The sequence below is a fragment of the Acomys minous genome, assembly GCF_964271855.1.
Source record: "Acomys minous genome assembly, chromosome: 17".
NCBI classification, from domain to species: Eukaryota; Metazoa; Chordata; class Mammalia; order Rodentia; family Muridae; genus Acomys; species Acomys minous.
In genome coordinates, this window is record NC_140500.1 from 23,568,538 (window position 1) to 23,587,363 (window position 18,826).

General features: G+C 41.5%; 3 protein-coding genes across 4 annotated transcripts in view; all 3 read right to left on the reverse strand.

Annotated features, from left to right (window-relative positions):
• LOC311588227 (murinoglobulin-1-like) overlaps positions 1 to 18,826 on the reverse strand; it is a 212,462-nt gene that overhangs the window by 3,360 nt on the left and 190,276 nt on the right. For both annotated transcript variants that reach the window (XM_084765705.1, XM_084765706.1), the window contains 6 exons: positions 5,585 to 5,659; positions 4,872 to 5,052; positions 3,666 to 3,889; positions 1,836 to 2,054; positions 1,555 to 1,682; positions 432 to 522 (listed from right to left, as the gene is read on the reverse strand). In XM_084765705.1, coding sequence (XP_084621831.1) covers positions 432 to 522; positions 1,555 to 1,682; positions 1,836 to 2,054; positions 3,666 to 3,889; positions 4,872 to 5,052; positions 5,585 to 5,659 — 918 coding nt within the window. The remainder of the gene's footprint in view (positions 1 to 431; positions 523 to 1,554; positions 1,683 to 1,835; positions 2,055 to 3,665; positions 3,890 to 4,871; positions 5,053 to 5,584; positions 5,660 to 18,826) is intronic.
• Positions 6,183 to 13,651, reverse strand: LOC311588235 (murinoglobulin-2-like). The gene is made up of 8 exons (XM_084765720.1): positions 13,449 to 13,651; positions 11,505 to 11,733; positions 10,692 to 10,818; positions 10,190 to 10,311; positions 9,645 to 9,696; positions 7,631 to 7,714; positions 7,158 to 7,334; positions 6,183 to 6,952 (listed from the first exon to the last, which is right to left on the reverse strand). Exons 1-8 carry the CDS (start codon positions 13,607 to 13,609, stop codon positions 6,861 to 6,863), a joined length of 1,044 nt encoding a protein of 347 aa, XP_084621846.1. The 5' UTR covers positions 13,610 to 13,651; the 3' UTR covers positions 6,183 to 6,860.
• Positions 13,812 to 18,826, reverse strand: part of LOC311588232 (murinoglobulin-2-like) — a 29,550-nt gene continuing 24,535 nt past the window's right edge. The window contains exons 14-17 of the mRNA XM_084765715.1: positions 17,551 to 17,708; positions 16,030 to 16,179; positions 14,741 to 14,902; positions 13,812 to 14,064 (exon numbers count right to left, since the gene is read on the reverse strand). Of these exons, the coding sequence (XP_084621841.1) occupies positions 13,957 to 14,064; positions 14,741 to 14,902; positions 16,030 to 16,179; positions 17,551 to 17,708 (578 nt within the window). The 3' untranslated portion in view covers positions 13,812 to 13,956. The remainder of the gene's footprint in view (positions 14,065 to 14,740; positions 14,903 to 16,029; positions 16,180 to 17,550; positions 17,709 to 18,826) is intronic.

Consider the following 18,826-nt stretch of genomic DNA (forward strand, 5'->3'; position numbering starts at 1 on the left):
AACTGATTCAATAGTCATAAAATCATAGCTAAAATATTAAATCAGTAATAGATATTTTTAGATCTTGTTTGAAGGTCAAAATCACCGTGCATTCGATGGTACTTACCTCATGTTCTCTGTGCATGCATCTCTCCCTGTACTCTGCTGTTCATCCTAGCTTGTTGCTAATTTCCACAGCCCTTAACACATCCAAACCACATCTCCAGGATTTGACATTTAATATTTCCCCTGAATCATTATTGACCAGGTTCACTGTCCCACTTTTAAAACTGGTGAGCTTGGACACCTTTCTTACATTTCCTGTGCTGGCTGCGATCAAAACCCATACCTACATTAGTGCCAGCATCGAGCTGACACAGGGTGTCATTATTACGATGGTGTTTGTAAGCTCCTGGCTTGAGGATACAGAAAATCCATACAGGTCTACTTACCTTCTTCACTGTTTGTTTCAATGGAATGAAACCAGACACCATCTTCGCATCAACAATCACCATGTTGGAGGCTGGGTGGCTCCCTGTGTAACTACAGACCAAAGAAGTGCATGGCAAGAGAAATGTTAATACTTTGAGTTTGCCTCCTTTGAGATCCAGCAGCAATTCCTGATAGAGCCTGTGGGACATTTTCATAACTTAAAATAGATGGCCCTTCCCATCAGTATAAATAGTCCTGAAAAGGGCCTGTGCAACAGTGTCACCTGGACAGTGCATTAAAAACAGGTGGATCCGCAGGGCTTGCTGATAGCCAGCACCGTCTGCTTACTGAGCTCTGGGCCAGTAAGAGACCTAATCTCAAAACCAAGTATGTATGGAGGCTGAGGACTTATGGTAACACTGTCCTCTGTCATAAACACACAGGGACACGTGCACCCTCAACCCCCATCACACACAGCACACTGAGGTAAACAAGAGGACATGTCACACTGTGATGTCTTCTTTCCATCCAATATCCTTTCTGTTTTTACAGTTAGATCTTGTTTCTGGCTATATTTTATAAGAAGTTTTTGATGAATGTCAAAAGAACTGAATATATTTTTAAAAAAGATTTTTTTCTAGAAAAAATGGAACTTTTATCTGGGCACATGCCTTTAATCCCAGCACTTGGGAGGCAGCGGCAGGCAGAACTCTATAAGTTCAAGGCTAGCCTGGTCTACAAAGCATGTTCAGGACAACCAGGACTGTTACACAGAGAAACCCTGTCTCAGAACAAACAAACAAACAAACAACAACAAAACAAAGAAAGAAAGAAAGAGAAAAGGATTTTTTAAAAGACCAGAAAGGATGTCTTTGTTGGTGAAGAAGAATAGGCCATGTTAAGGTCTCATGGAAAAGAATAAGGTATTATTTTATTATGATAGTGGCAGAGAAAGGAACCCGAGCAGCATATTAATTAGAAATTAGAACCCTACAATTCATCATTGTTCATTCTGCTGAAGTCAAGCATCTTTTTTTTTTCAAAAGAGAAAGCAGAATCCCTTCAAACCCCTCTGAACCCACTCTGTGAAGTGTTCTAGGAAGACGGTGCTGTAGTAGATCGGAGCCAGACAGACACTCATACCTGATCTCTAGCAGGATCTGGAAGCTGTTTTGGCTTTGGGGGTTATCACAAGTTAGAGGTACTGTCTGCACATGCAGAGTGAAAGCAGAATGTTGCTTCTCCAGGTGCACATTGAACCTCAGTGTCGTCTGGTAAGTGGTGAACAGAAATACTTTACCTCCATTGCAGTGCACCCTTGGATGCATTTCCCCCCATCATGTGTGCAGGTAGGCAAAGCCAGACATTCCATCCTGGGGAAGGAGGCTCGCAGCTGCATACCCACCCCTTTCCCAGGGTCTCACCTGAGCATACACACATCCTTCTCCTGTCATGTTAATTTTATAGTCCCCAGGAATGTCTGGTAGTGGGATCTGCTGCAGTAACAGGCGATTACTGTCCTCCACTTGGAACTTGTGGGAAAATGTCCCTGATGATTGGATGGCCACCAAAGACGTTTTCTGACTTCTAGAAAAAGTAAGTGCTGCATACTTGGACAAAGCATGGAGAGCCACCACAGTGTCCTGAGAGGGTAAAGAAAACATCCAGGAGAGCATAAGGTCCAAAGGGCTTGAGCTTCTTCCCAAAGTTCATTTTAGCTGTGACAAAAGGGTCATGAAGTTAAGTCTCTAATTATTTGATCTTTAGACTTCATTTCAACCTTTAGTTTAGGGTACATTTGGAAATCAAAACATTCCCCCTCATTTTCCTCTTTACGCAGAGTGCTCTAGCGTTTGCAATTCTCCCCAGCCAGCAGAATTTTTTTTTCTCCCAGCATATATGGCTTTTCTTCCTTTGTCCCCTATTCCCATGGTGCTGCCTCCCATCTTCTCACAAAATCACATGCCTGCTCTCATCACCAAACCTTCTCCTGTACTTGGTGAGGAGTCAAGAGACACCAACACCATGACTAAGTGAGGGGCATGCCTCAGTTTTATCAAACAGAAAATCTGTCATCTAGAGCTGCCCTTTATTGCCTTGCTCTTTGGTAGCATACTCTGTAAGGAAGTTCCATGCTCTAGAGAGCATCTCCCACAGGATCCTTTCTTATCCCAAGATAGCTTCAGATGCTACCCTGACTACAGAGACCAATGAGAGAGCAGAAATAGATGCACAGTGTGGGATTAGTATCACAACACAGACTGTCCATCATAAGAAAAGAATGAAAGCGTCGAAGTGGAATAGGCAGGTTGCTAGTGTTGTGGAAGGTTTTTTCTTTGTACATTTTATTTCTCTGCAGAGAAACCTACGATCTCATGATATATCTCTGAAGATTAGCTTTGCTATATATCCCCAGAATACCCAGAACATTAATTATTGATATTATAGTTGATGTGGTTTTTTTCGGTGGGTTGGGGATGGGGCAGATATTACCTCATGAGAATTACGCTGACTAGATGATAAAGCAATTTTTAAAAAAGATTTATTTTTACATAGATAGTACTCTGCTTGCATGTATACTTGAGCACTAAAACAGGGTGTCAGATCACATTATAGATGGTTGTGAGCCACCATGTGGTTGCTGGGAATTGAACTAAGGGCCTCTGGAAGAGCAGGCAGTGCTCTTAACCACTGAATCACCTCTCCAGGCCTAAAGCAAATGGCTCACAGTCCTGATTCTGTCCAGCATCAAGAGGTAAAGTGGGGCAGCAGGAGCCCCTGGCAGCTCAGAGAAAACCTGAAGGTGATCTACCCATATACATCATTAGAAGTGTCTGTCAGGAGAAGGGAAATAGCTGCATCTAAGGACAGCAGGACAATAAAGATGCCAGTTTGGTCCAAGGAGCATCTTTCAGGTACTCCATGTGCTATTCTAGAGTGAGGGAATTACACCTAGGATTCTGGACACTCCGGGATTTTTGCCATTGTTTTAAGCCAAGAATTGGGTCTGAGTTAGAAGTTGTCAGCAACATAGGTCCATTTCACTAATTGTGGAATTAAAAAAACTCCTGTGGCTGGGTACAGAAACCAGGATAATTTAATATAGAATGTGTTATCCCTCACTTCCTACAGACTCAAAATACTCAAGAGCAGCATTTCCTTGTTTCTTTCCCCTCTTTCCCCCTTTTCATTGTTCCTGCATCTCTTGTTCAAATCCCCTGACTGCACGGGGACTCTGAAGGAAAACCACGCACCTGTGTGGAGGAGAAGCCGCCATAGGGATTCTGCTGCTTTGTGAGCCACTTCACAAGGCGCATTGCCAAAGCCATGTCCTCGGGGCTCAGGGCTGGCTGGGCAGCTGTGAGAGCCAGGAGGATGTAGGCATTCATCTCTACTACAGGAGAGGGAGCCCGGAGCTCATACAGAGAATCCTCTGATTTCCTGGGTTCTTCAGGTCTTTCCCAATGAATGGAGTTGCCTTAGGGTAAAAATAGAGAAATAATTAAAAGTGTGATTAGTCAAAAAAAAAAAGTGTGAGTAGTCAACTCACAGACATATCTACACTTAGGAAGAAGGAAATACAAATGGTTGTAGTAGGTTGTAAAAATTTTCAATCACAGTATCCCAGATTTATGGATCTCAGCAAAAGTCTGCAATTGGTGTCATGGGTTCTACCTGAGAAAGACTGTGGACAGAAATTTCTAAGATATTGACTAAAGTAAGTCCTCAGTGGCAAAACATGGCTTGTTCAGTGTTCAGGCCAGTGACTTAGTAAAGTTTCCCATTGGTTTCAAAGTTGCAACTGGAGTAGCAAAGCCTTGAAGCAGTTTCTTTTTTGTGTTCTTCACAGTTTTTGCTGCTCCTGATATGTATATATGCATCAGAGAGAAAGGGTTAAGTTTTAACTGTATTTACCTTGGTAGGAAGTGTGTACATTCTACTATGATTTTACATTTGTTAATTTTGGTCACACTGCTAGTAAATACTGTAGAGAAGGCTTTTGTAGAGGAGAAAGACTAATTGTGGTTTTGTTTTTGTTTTGTTTTGTTTTGTTTTTTGAGACAGAGTTCCTCTGTGTAGCCTTCTGTGTCTGTGTCTTGGGATTGGTTTTGTAGACCACACTGACCTAAAACTCACAGTGATCTAGCAGCCTTTGGCCCCCAAGTGCTGGGATTATGGATATGACCCACTGCATCAGGCTGAATGACTAACTTCTTTGTTTGTTTGTTTGTTTTTGAGATAGGGTTTCTCTGTGTAGCCTAGGCTGTCCTGAATTCACTTTGTAGACCAGGCTGGCCTCAAACTCACAGAAGTCTGCCTGCCTCTGCCTCCTGGGTCAGTCCAAGGAGAAACAGCAGTGTGCCACAGAGAAGAAACTGAAATGTAATGTTATTTCCACACTCTCCATTGTCCTTCTGTGGAACCAGATGGGGAGAAACATGATGATGACACATTGTTACCTTCTTCAATAGCGTCATTATCAAGTGACTTCAGGATTTCCTTTCTCTTATCCTGGTTCCCTGCCAGAGTAAAAGCATAGGCCAGCAGTGCCTTGGTGTACACAGAGTTATGGTTTTTCCTTTGCTCTATTGTCTTCCAGGATGACTCTAGGCAGGTCAGGGCTCTGGAGACAACAGGATGCTGTTGGCAGAACAATGAAACCTGAACTATGTGAAAAAGGGTCCTAGGAGGTAATGGAGCAACCATGGAGGTTATGGGAATTTGCACATTTCAAATCAATTTTTCTGCTTCCCTCTCCTCTTTTCCACTCTCCCTTCCACTCTTCTTTATTTCCTATCTTCTACTTGTTATTGATTATGTATCTATACTCTATTATTTTGGAACCTTTCTTTCTTTCTTTGTTTCTTTCTTTGTTTCTTTCTTTCTTTCATTCTTTCTTTTTTTATAAACCCCATTCCATTTTAAATGTGGACTTAATAGGAACAGTATTAAGGGCTCTGTTTTCAAGTTCATTTTTGGACCGTATCTAGTATTTCATTGAATAACTGGATGCTCATTAATGAAATTTGACAAAAGTAAAGCATTGTTTTTTTGTTTGCTTGCTTGCTTATTAAAAACAAAACAAAACAAAACTGCCACTTGGCTTTAGAGTGGGTCAAAGCCATAAGCTTTGCACCAGTTTGGGAAGCTGGAGAAGCAATGTGGCACTCACTGAGTCTGGGAGGGAGCTCTCCAGGAGGGCGATGGTTATATAGGCAGAGAGGGTCACTCCTTCTTCTACTCCTCCCTGCAAATAAAAAAGAGGCAAATAGGGAAACTATACAGCAAGCAACCCATCAACGACATCTTCCTCAGTCATGGCCAGTTCCTTGTATCAACAAAAGTTCTCATTCATATCCCCCTTACTAAAAATCCACATTGCTAACCTAGAGGCTCATTCCTCTCCATGGTAGGTAATGTGACCTGACTTTCAAGGGTTTTAGCTCTCCACACTTATAAGTAGTTCAGAAAAGATCACCTTCATGGCATTGTGGAACAGCCGTCCAGAGCTCCTGAAGCAGCCGTGGTCCTGCTGCTGCTGGGAGAGCCACTTGAAAGCATCGGTGATGTGCTTCTCATCGATAAAGATGAACTCTCGAGCTTGGGCAAAAGACTTGAGGACAAAGGCTGTGAGCCTGACATGGGAAGGAGAGTGGGGAAGAGGAAGCTTGTGTTGTGGGGCAGAACCCTCATACATAGGTTTCCAGGGGTCCATACCTCTAAGCAATCAGTCTTAGAGTATCTGAGTGCATGCAGTTGGACAAGGTCTTTGGCTACTCCAAAGCCAGCTTCCATTCCTTGGTTCTCTTGGATGTGGACACACTACAGTGCAGTTTTAGGTGCTTCCTGCTTTTCTTTCTCATATTTTCTCTCTTGCTTCCTCTGGTGTTTACCCAGTACACCTGCACCCTTACCTTAAGGGGTTCCCCTCCCCACATCTGGTGATTTTCTTTTGTAGTTAAGAAAAAATCTCATCTCTTAAATCATTAGCCATATATTTTCTGCCTCAAAAATTATGTTGCTATTCTTGGCTTACTTCCTGTTTCCACTAGCCTCTAGTTCCTTTGTCACCTGTTAGTAGTTTGCATGTGGGTTTTATCTCAATAATGATTCTCATGTAATGCAAGGCCATGTGAAGAGTGGCAATAGCCTTTCAAATCTCAGTATGAGCATCTTTGGATACTCAGCAATGTGGAGCCAGGCATTTAATGATGAGAGATATTGGAGAGAAATGAAAAAGTCAGCTTGTTGAGTTCAGTAAAACATATGGTACGGAGGCAAAGCAGATGAGGCTTGAGACAGTCTTAGTTCTATGATGCATAATCTGTGCTGCCTCCAATATGTGCCTTGAGGCCCTGGCATTGGTTATACCTCCATTAAATAAGTTGCATGTATAGTTGCCATGAGGAACAAGGGCTCAACAAGACCTGACACATAGTGGACTCTTCTTACCAAGTGTTTCCTTCACTCTGGCTGCCTTTATCCCCGAAGGCGCTGTAAGAGCCATCCTTGTGTTTGTAGTTCAGCTCCCTCTGATAACCTGGAATGGAAGACTTTGAGTGTCTTTTAAAGAAACTGCTGCATCAGAGAATGGCAGGATAAAAGTCTGAAGCCAGAGAGACCCTCATGGGCCTTGGATATAGCACTGACAGAAAACCCTGCTCAGCCTTCTCCCTCCAATTCTAAGTTCCACTTCAGGAGAAAACATTTACAGGAACAAAACAGGGGTTCTGAGCCTTACTGACCAGCATTGAGGTAGTCAACGGCCTTGGACTTGATCTTCTGGGTCAGCTGCTGGGTTTCATTCAGGTATTTCAGTACGTAGATATTAGGAACAAAAAGGATCATGTTCTGTTCCCCACAGCCATAGGGCATGTGGAGAAGGTTTTGTGTGTTTTTTATGGCTGAACCCAAAATATCACCTGGAAGTGAGAGGTATATCAGAACAACCATTATCTTCACGAACAAAAATGACACCTGTAATAGGATCACTTCTCAATGTGGTGAAAGAATTTTAAGGGTGAGGTGTGTATGAGGGAATTTTAAGGGTGAGGTGTGTGTGAGAGAATTTTAAGGGTGAAATGCACTGGGATAGAGACAAAAGAGAAATGTTGAACAATTCAAGTGTAGTAGTTCATAAGCTACATAAGAAATCACAGTGGGGAGGAGAACTGGTAGTGACTAGTGCCCCAAATCCCCCAGTGATGGATTGACTCACCTAACACAGAAAAATGGGCTCTGGCTGAATCCGTCACTACTGTCGGTGGGAGCAGCAGGGACATATTTTCTGATAGCACAGCATCTTAATAAGCAGAACAAATGGGTAGAGGTTCATCTCTGTTCTTTGTGTTTCCAGAGTCTCCTAAGGCCCATTGCTTTAGAACAGTGCCTTAAGCTTTGATTTCTTGCCTCCCTGGAAAAATGTTCTTGATATAAACATCACAAATCCATATTTCCTGGTACTTCTGTCTTGCCAAGCTCCACTGTCTCCCCTTCTATCACCTGTTCTATTGCGGCAAAGCATCTGCCCATAATGAATGTCTGAGTCTCTGTGATCTGTGATCCTCTGCTTCTGTTCATGCCTTATTTAGTTATTGTAATAAATACATGAAGATGTGTTTATTGATTAAATTTTGGTTTAGGTAAATTGTGTGTGTGTGTGTGTGTGTGTGTCTGTGTCAGTTTGATATTAGTTACTGTTTTCTGGGAATAGGGACCTTCAGTTTAGAAAATGCCTACATAACATTGGCCTATAGGCAAGTCTTGGGGCATTTTCTGTTTTAATAATGGATGTGGAAGAGCCTGACACAAGATGGGTGGTACCTCATCTGAGCTGGTGGTCCTGTGGTGTATAAGAAAGCAACTAGAGCAATTCAGGGAGAGCAAGGCAATAAGTGGCATTCCTCCCCACCTTCTGCTTCAGTTCCTGCTTTCAGATTCCTGTCGTGTGTTCCCTTCATGATGGACTGTGACTGTGTAACTGAAATAAACCTTCCTCTCCAAGTTGCTTTTGGTCATGATGTTTCATCACAGCGATGGATAAGGCCATGTGTGAATCAACAGCTAGTATGAGGGATGAATTCCAAGCCAGCTTTTGTTCTTCCTGGGTTGCCATGGGAGGTTTCACTGATCCTGCCCATGTTACTGTCATGGATGGCTTTCCTATGGTAGGGGGGATGGATGAATGATTTTCTAAAAGTGAAATATCAGGAGAAGAGGAATTTGTCAATGGGAAGAAAAGGGCATTTGTTATCCTATCTTTGGCTTTTATAAAAATTAATTCCCAGCAAACCTCTTCATGCTCTTTCTTTCATAGGAAACATTTAACAGATTTTGGTATTACATGCTGGGTTTCTTCTATCCATTGTATTAATAACTGTTACATTAGTTCATGCCCTTCACAAAGAGATTTGCTTCATTTTATCTCTTCTGTGATATGCTGTTGTGTTTCCATTGCAATAGTTACTTTCCAGCGAGGGACAGCAAGAAAAGAGCAAGTCATAAAAAGAACCATTAAAAGGAAATGTTAACCTGTGTACACATCACAATGTCGCTTGGCTTATGAGTGGGATTTACTCAGTCGTAGAAGTCTTTGTATTCATTTATTTATGATCGGAGAATATATATATACATTTTGAAGATATTGTCTATATCAACGCAATTTTCTTTTCTTTTTTTTCTGTTTCCTTCTGACCTGTCTTCCCTTTTAAGAAAATTTCAATTGTGACCTCTTCTTAGCTAGTCTCTCCCCGTAACTTTCTAAGCACTGAGATGGGATAGATGGAAACATCTCTGTATTCCAAAGAAAAGGGCTTCGATGAGCTCTGCATTCCGGTAGGACTATGACTGCACCCTTGACAGCTGCCTCAGGTCAGTGACCATTATGAGGCTCTTAGTTTTGCTTTTTATTTGTTTTTAAGAGGTTATAAGGTATACAGAATTCTAGTTTTCTTTTTCTTTTTTATTATAATTAATTCATTCATATTACATCTCAATTGTTATTCGATCCCTTCTATCCTCCCATTCCTCCCTCCCTCCTGCTAACCCCTACTCCCCTTCCCTATGACTGTGACAGAGAGGGACCTCCTCCCCCTGTATATGCTCGAGGGTATCAAGTCTCTTCTTCGTAGCCTGCTATCCATCCTCTGAGTGCCATCAGGCTTTCCCATCCAGGGGACGTGGTCAAATCTCCTGGTTTTCTTACAGGAATATTGCAAGAGATCTGTCCTTACCTGATGCACAGAAGAATGAACTGAAGGTGTGCTCCTTCTTAATTCCTTCAGGCTTGGGCAAAAAGACAGAATGTTCAGACAAGAGAAATTATTAAGTATGCAAATACAAAAATGCTAGAGACTTGCTGGAGACTTTTTTTTTTGAGTGACAATTTCTTTACTTGTGAAGCCATGGACTAGATTCAGATGACCTAACTTTTTACCATATTAAGATTGGCATAAACACAAAATTTTGGGCATGCCAGGTCAAAAAGAAGGGAATACGGAAATATGATAAAAACGAGGGGGATGTGATAGGATCAGAAGGAAGAGGTATAGCTCTAAGAAGATAAACTGGTATAGATTATCCCTCAAGCTTCAGTTAAGAGAATAGGAAGGGAAAAGAAGCCAGAACATACACTGATTTAAAAGCATGGGCTTGGCACTTGCTATGAAATATCTCAATTTTTGTGAAATATTATTAACTTTTGTTTTTCATCTACATATGGTCAACACTGCTCCACTATCTGGACTTAGCACACTGCGAGTCAAGGAGGTCTACTCACCTCAACTATCAGGACTTTGACAACTGTGTCCCTTTTCCCCAATTCAGGCACTGTGGGCACATCAGAGCCACAGGCCTCTGGGGACTGTCGTGCTTCTGCAGTCACAGAGAAATTCACATTCCCTGAAACACATGGTCAACTGAGCTGAGCTCAAATGTGCCAGGAACTTGGAATCCACCAAAGCCCCAATATCTGCAAGGTATCTTTGGTCTGTGAGCAGTTCAAGGGCTTGCTCAGTATTTAAGAAAGATGTATGCTTGGCCAGGTGTGATGGTGCACTTCTTTAATCCCAGCACTGGAAGGCAGAGGCAGGCTGATCTCTGTGATTTAGAGGCCAGCCTGCTCTACAGGGAGAGGTCAGGGCAACCAAGGCTCTGTGTAAGAGATAGGTAAACTGACTGAAAGCTTTCTCTCGGGTACCCAGTGGCAAGAAAGCAATTTAAGGAACCTTCCTACACTCACCCTTTCTGGGTAAAGTCCACTTACAAAATTTTTCACTCACCTAAAGATTTGGGAGTTACCAACCAGGATTTGGTGTGCCTCCCATTGGCACAGAGGCAGTAAGAATCTTGGTCTTGTGCCAGTGGGACAGCTGTGAAATCAGGAGAGGCTTCCAGCTCCACACTTACCTGTGATCCCACAGGGGCAAAAATAACAGAGATGTTACCTTATAAGAACAGCACATATGTGTGGGAGGAGGTAGGTAAAAGAATGTGAAGGATATTTGTGTTTAAAAAAAGATCAGGAGGGGTGCTTTTGAAAAAAACACATGCGTAAAATGTCATGGATTTCATATGCATGCATATGTCCACAATTTTATTTAGCTATCACCATGTATTATCTACACAAACAAGTAGGGAGATAACTATATATTTATCTGTCTTTGTTTTATTTTGATGGCAGAAATATATTTACCATACTAGATTTTTAACTACTAAAGTCTACACCTGCTTCTAACAAAAGCAAAACCCACTGTAAACAGTATGCCATTTCTCCTGACTAGAGCCTCATACATCTACATGGACTGTATCTTTTAATTGTCTATGGAGGCTCATGCAACATTTTGTCTCTGTTAGTACAGCATGTACTGATTAAATATGGGTAAAAAAAGTCACTTAATACATCTTATGTAGAGTTCATACTGCTAAACTCTGTGCTGTATATGTCTAGCTAGAGTCTAAGAATTTAGCATTTGGAACCAGTATTGATGGATTTAATAGAGTCTCTTCCTTCTTCATTTAATTCTTAGTTATAATTTACACACACTAATTGTCCTGGTCCCCTAGAGACAAGCTTAACTCAGAAAGGTGCTCACCCGGATGCATGAAGGAAGGTAGTTCTGCACAGTGGCCTTGAGCGTGAAGGCTTCTCCACGGATCACAGAGTAGGGCATCGTGAGCTCCACGAAGAAGGGCTGGAAGGCTTGGAGAGATACCACAGGGGAGAGGCCAAGTCCAGTGTCATTGGACAGGCACAGGGCTCCGGCCTTCCACTCAGTGATGGTGTCAGGGACTGTCACTTCCATGTCAGCGACTCCTGAGGAGCTGAGGAGCAAGAAGGTGAAGCACAGGAAGTGAGCACATGTATTAGTTATTTCTGAGATGGTGACCAATAACCATGACGGAACGCAGCCCCGCTGAGTCCTTCAGAGGAGTGATAGGAAGTGAACAGTGTAAACAAGACTCCAAATGGAGAAATAAAAGGTCTTTCTCTAGTCCTGTTTTCCAAACTCAGATCAAAACCTCATGACCTCTTAAAGTCTTCCTGTTAGTGGAAATCTGAACATAGATTTGAAGCTGTCTCTGAACCCTATCTCTGAAATACCATACAACAACTTTCATCCTCATGGCCTACTCTATATTGCAGTCTAGTGGCCTCCTCCATGTAGGACAGCTTCACTTATAATATTTCTGAAAGGTTGTAAGCATCAAAAAAGGTCCATGATAATGTTTATGTGCATTTTTTCTGGGAGTGATGGAAATGCATACATTTTATTTTTTTATTAATTTATTCACATTACATCTAGATTTTTAGCCCTTCCCCTTTTTCCTCCCATTCTTCTCTCCCTCCCACTTCCCCCTTCTCCTCTCCTCTATGTCTGTGATTGAGGATTGAGGGAGACCTCCTCCCCCTATATATGCTCTTAGAATATCGAGTCTCTTCTTGTTAACTTGCTATCCTTCCTCTGAGTGCCGCCAGGCCTCCCCGTCCAGGGGACATGGTCAGAAAAGGGGCACCAGATTTCCTGTGAGAGTCAGATCTCAGTCTCCACTCAACGGTGGAGATTATCGTGTTCATCGGCTAGGTCTTGGTAGGGCTTCAAAGTTTACTGCCTATATTCTCCTTGGCTAGTGCCTTAGTTTGAGGAGGACCCCAGGACCCAGATCTGCCTGTCATAAAGTTCTTCTTGTAGGTTTCCAGGACCCTGTGGGTCCTATTATTTCCCCATTCTTCCAACTCTTGCCTAAAGTCTCAATAGGATGTCCTCTCCTCTGACCCACTTTCTTGGTAAGTAAAGTTTTTCATGGTACGTATCCCTTGGACTAGTGTTTTGATATAAGTGAGTATATACCATTTGTCTCTTTTTGCTTCTGGGTGAACTCACTCATTATGATCATTTCTAGATCAATCCATTTGTCCACAAATTTTGGGAATTCCTTGTTTTTAATAGCTGAGTAGTACTCCATAATGTAAATGTACCGCAGTTTCTTAGTCCATTCTTCTACTGAGGAACACTTAGGCTGTTTCCATGTTCTGGCTATTATGTATAAAGAAGCTATGAACATGGTTGAGCATATGTCCCTGTTGTGTGGTAGGGCATTTTCTGGGTACATTTAAAGAAATGCTCATTCTCGTTAGTCATCAGAGAAACGCAAATCAAAATGACACTGAGATTCCATCTTACACCCATCAGAATGGCTAAGATCAAAAGTTCAAATGACACCACATGTTGGCAAGGATGTGAAGAGAGAGGAACACTCCTTTATTGCTGGTGGGAATGCAAACTAGTACAACCACTTTGGAAAGCTATCTGGTGCTTTCTCAGAAAAATGGAAATAGGGCTTCCTCAAGACCCAGCTATCCCACTCCTTGGAATATACCCAGAAAATGCATACATTTTATAATTGATGGGTTGATATGCTATGTTTTTTAAAATTAGTCATTTCCCTTGTTTATGATACACATTAATTAGAAAAATACTAGAAAACAAAGAAAAATTTCATACCTAGCCCAAATCATACAACTGGAAATTACTTACTTTACCGTGACTAAATCCCAGATCCAGGTTTCAGGAAAATATTTTCGAATGGTCTCAGCAACTGAATCTTCAAGCTGTAGCTTCTCATGTGATGGAGATGTTCTTACTCCAAAGCGTCCAGGTACAGGTCCTCCAGGACCCCTAAATACACCTAAGTACATGTGCTCTTTAACTCAGTGCCTTTTCTTTTACTGTTCTTACTTCTATTTGCAAGCCCTGGTTTTCCCATTACTGCTCCATCTCCATTCCTTAGGGAATTCTCTTCTCTTCTCATGATACATCTACAAAATGTTCTTCACACTTCACACAGTGATTCTCTAGTAGAGTAACTCTTACATTTTACATTATTTTAAGGCAAAGAAGGAAGAGACTCCAGCCTTCATCCTTCCTGTAGTACCAGCATGGATTTGAGCACATTTTGCTCAGGTAAGTTTGGGTTCTTTCTCTCTTATTTGGATGCTATATATGGTGTACAATTTTATTATCACCTTTGATAAATAACTCACAGTCATTTTTGTTCCGAAAATAAATGATAGTTTGCTACTTTACCTGCTATTGGTATACATAATGTGGGATGTTTGATCTTCAAGTTGGTTAATGCAATTAAACCCATGTCCTAGAAGAGAGATTATTAATCAAGGAAAATATCTTAAAAATATGAAAAAAAAAACCTCTGTGTGTATAAAAGTTACAGTAACTAAAATCAGGTATAGTTTCACATGTCCAAGTAGGATTCCTGTTTCAATTGTGTTTTTCATACTCTCTAGAGAGTGCATTGAGCAGCACAGAATTCATAGTGAGACATATGCTAGGACCTTTTTTTCTGATAAAATTATGTTATTTTTAAAAGGTGGTGAGTGCCTTTGATCCCAGCTTTTTCAGGCAGAGGCAGAGGTAGGCACAGGCATATATCTGTGAGTTTGAGACCAACCTGGTCTACCTAGTGAGTTCTAGAACAGCCAGAGCTATATAGTGAGAGCCTGTCTCAAGAAAACGCCACCACCACCACCAACATCAACAACAAAATGATAATCATGATGATGATGATGATGTCAATGACCCATTCTGTGCCAGTTTCCTCAGTAGAAAGAAAAATACTAGCCTAGACTGGGCACTTTCTAAGATGCAGTTTTTCAAATGATGGAAGTAAACCCACGATTTACCACATGTAAGGTGGGTGGTCTGACAGTGATTCAAATCCCTGGCCCAATTCTAAAATTCTCTACTGATATAGTGTTTCATTAAACCTAAATAATTTTCAGAGCAGCATGTTAGAGGATAATATTGCTTACGTCCAGGTATTCATAGACGTCCTTCTCATTTTCTTCTCTTACTGAGTGTCCGATGCCCACAGAGGCCTCATCTCCAGGCCAGATACAACGGACTGGGTCTTCAGGCAGCTGGTGAGAACTTGGTATAGAGTCCTTGTGCTTCATTTCTGGCAGGTTGTATATCTGTAATAAACAGGAGACAAGGGGTCCTTTTTCTTAGAAGACACGGAAAGAAAATAGTGTGATCACAGCAGGTCACTTGGTGCTCAAGAAGCAGCTGCAATTGTTGAAAGTACTGGCACCCAGAGTGTAGGTAGGGCAGAGTGATGGGAAGAACAAGGGAACGCCCTTCCTGTTTCTTGTCAAATCCTTCATGCAGTACATGAGTTTTAAAACTAAACACATTTAAAATATTTGTCAGCTACAACAGTTGTTCAAAAAATCCCTTATTTAATAGATTTGGAGAAAGTAAAAATTCAAAAGAAAAACACTTTAGTAGTATATTTTCTAAAGCATCTTCTGCTAGTGCACCATAAAAAATCTTATAATTTAAATAAAATTAAATTCTGGGTTAATTTATATGTTTGTTCAAGACTGATAAGTTCCCAGCATTATTCGGACTAAATGTTTGTGTTTTCTAATTGAACATATGTACCTTACACTTTAAAACATGATATTAGCCACTGTGAATAATAAATTTTAAGCTATTACAGTGACTATGTAACCATTCCCAATAAATCCTGTCTTAATTCAATATTAAGAAGAGTTTCACTATCATTAACTTGGACAAGACTTGTCAAAATCGTTTATGGTTTTAGTTGTGCTTCTGAGAATTTTCAAAACAAATTGAGAACCTTGTATTTCAAAAATTTAAAACATATTATTTTTCTTATTTGGGGGACTCTTGAGATGTGTAAGATTCCATTTGTATAAACCATTTCCTTTGGCTCCCAGTGGCAGCTTCACTCTGAAAACCTCCATCATGAGCATCTGAAAGGGACAAGCCACTCCTGGAGTAAGATAGGAGCAGTAATGACACAGAGAGCCTGGGTCCCATGCAAGCTTTGCAGCTTACTGACTGCTTTACTTCCTGGTTTGTCTTGAGTTTATTGGCTGAAGTTTTCTGAGGTGTTCTTCAGGATCTTATAATGTAATGCTCCCTTATAGGTGTCCTTAGCATTAAACGCAGTATACATACGTTCAAGAGCCCTAGTGGCTGAATGATCACTGCTTTATGCAGCACCAGGGGTTCCTCCTGATCAAAGCCTCTGGGCTTGGGCTTTCTTGGGCAGAAGCTGACCAGGACTCACCCAGGAAGGAGAGAGCTCAGCTTCAGGCTTCAGGAGCAACACGCTTTGGTCCACTGCTCTCAGGCCACAGAGAGACTGAGGAGAAGCTGTGACACGCAGATGGGCCTGTGACGCAGGAAGACTTTGGGCTGGCTTGAAGCTTAGGTCCACCTGAGGGAAAGGAACTCAAGCTTAGCGGGGGTTCTGTCACATGGAGTTACCATGTAACTCTGCACTGCATGTCTGTTTTTCCAGGCTGGGACTACTGCCAGAAGCTTAGCTGAGGCTCTTAGCCTCTCTTTTCTCTACTGGGATTGATTTTGGAAAATGGGAGATGTGTCAAACTCTGAAGCAAAAATGTCCATTTAGGCTTCCTAAAAGTCATGCAAATAGCTCATTTTTGGCATGTGTGCACATGCAAGTACTTGAGTGTGGTGTAAAGCACTCATGTGTGTAGGTGCATGTACCCATGTGTCCAGCAGAGGGCAGAGGAGGGTGTGGGTGGCCTGCTTTCATTCTGTACCTCATTCTCCTGAGTCTCAAAATCCTGGAGCTAAACAGGCAGCCAGCAATTCCCAGTAATTCTCCTACCTCTGACCTCCACAGTACTGGAGCTATGGCAGCCTAGAATCGTGCTTCACTTCTTTACATGAGTGCTGTTATCGGAACTCAATGCAGCAAGTGCTCTGGAGTCCCTAAGTTACTCAATTTTAAGGGCCGTTTCATAATAAGTCTTATACCTGGGGTGGGAAATCAGTACTCTTTTTTTCCCCCTCAAGACAGGGTTTCTCTGTGTAGCCTTGAGTGTCCTAGACTTGCTTTTTATACCAGGCTGGTCTCAAACTCACAGAGATCCACATGCCTCTGCCTCCCAACTGTGGAATTAAATGTGCCACCACCACCCAGCTGGTGTCTACATTTATCTCTTTCTCTCATCTATCTGTCCGTCTTTCTGTTTATCTATCTATCTATCTATCTATCTATCTATCTATCTATCTTTGTCTGGCCACCTCTATCACTCATTTCTCCATTCTTCCTATTTAATTTCAGGGAATGAAGCAAATAGCTGCGGCCTGGGCTGTATTGAAAGGAGGATCCTATTACTGGTCTTGCATTAAATTATGTAACATGTAGGGTCTATGAGATGGCTCGGTGGGTAAAGGCACCTGCTGTCAAGCCTGGTGACCTGAGCTTGGTATTCTGGACTCAGATGGAAGAAGAAAACAGACTTCTCAAAAGTTTTGTGCTTTCATATGCACATGTGCATGGGTAGATAAAAACAATAAAAGAAATTAAACTTAGTTTGTTACTAAGGATTTGGTTCCCCTCTCCTGCTTCCCTACTTCTTTGCTTCTTTCCTCTTCAGCTTCCAATAGTTTTTGAGGTTTGTGAATTGAAATCTGGCTCTCTGGTGCTGTATACATCTTTGCCACTGAGGCACACACCAATTGCTGGGTTTGGTTTATTTATCTGAAATCTGTGTCCTTAAAACATTCCAACCCCTCCTTTTAAAATAGAAATTTTAGGAAATAAGTTCCTCACTTTGTTGAGAAGACACTTTTCAATGTCAAAATTTGCAGAATCTGCAATCACTTCTCCGTCAGGCAAGATAGCGTAGATGAGCAATTTAGCCACAGGGGCCATGCCGAACTCCACAGGGATCTCCAAGGTAAAGTTGCCTTTCTCTGGAGCTAAAGGGACTGGGAGGAGAAGGTAATGGATCAGAATGCTGACAGGAAAACCCAGATGACTAAACATAGGGATTTGAAGGACTGTCTGGAGGTGGAAGATGCTCTTACTGTTCTGTGGTTGTTTGCATACTAATGACCTCAGGAGGGTGTAGGGAGCTCACTGAAAGATACCCCTACTAAGGTGTTCACCGTCAAATTATAGCTAACCATATACTAACATTTTGTCTCTTCTATACCTCAGCATCTCAAAAGACATCTGTTAGCAATTCCTGTTATAAAAAAGGATGAAACTCATGTTTCATTTATTATTTTGATAAGAAAAAAATTATAGAAATTACAGCCTGGTACTCAGAGAGCTGAAAACCAGTGACCATCTCAGAGGAGCAAGCCACACTTGACAATTGTAAACATATCTTTGTTGTTAAACTATTTTTCTCACTGAAATGTTAACAGAATTTACATTTCTTGATAGAAAATTAGGCAAAATTTGAAGTCTCTGCTGTTTTTTTTTAATGAAAATGAGGAGATTCCCAAACCTTCTCTGATTCCAACTTAGTGTTTCCAGAAGAACCAACTGGATATTTTGTTAAATACCTAAATAGTTTTTATAATTTGTCAGTGACAAATAAGCCCCCATTTAAGCAAATTTGTTGAACATCAATTAAGTATCTGCCACTTCTAGAAAGTACTTGGGAAATATCTGTGACACTACATATGTAAATCCATGTACTTAACGTGCTTGATATTCAAAATGAAGAGAAATCGATAATAAACAGGAACTCATAGGAAATATGTTTGCATGTGGCAAGTGCCATTTGGGAAGGGAAGAATGGCAAGACAATGAGCACTGCGAATACCAGGATTCAGTGTTAACTTGGGGTTTAAATAGGAGCAGGTAGGAGAGGCCTGATTAAGGGAGTGACAACTGAGTCAAGTTGTGGTAGAACTGAGTAAATGGCATCAGGACACGACAGGGTGATTTCACACATAAACTCACAGCAGCTATGATTCCCTGCCCAAGACCTTCACAAAATCAAGCCCTAGTCAACACCCCAGCATGGATGGGGAGGGATTTATGAAGGCCCACTTTTAGTTGGGGAGGCATTGACAGCTGACAGCTACTGAGT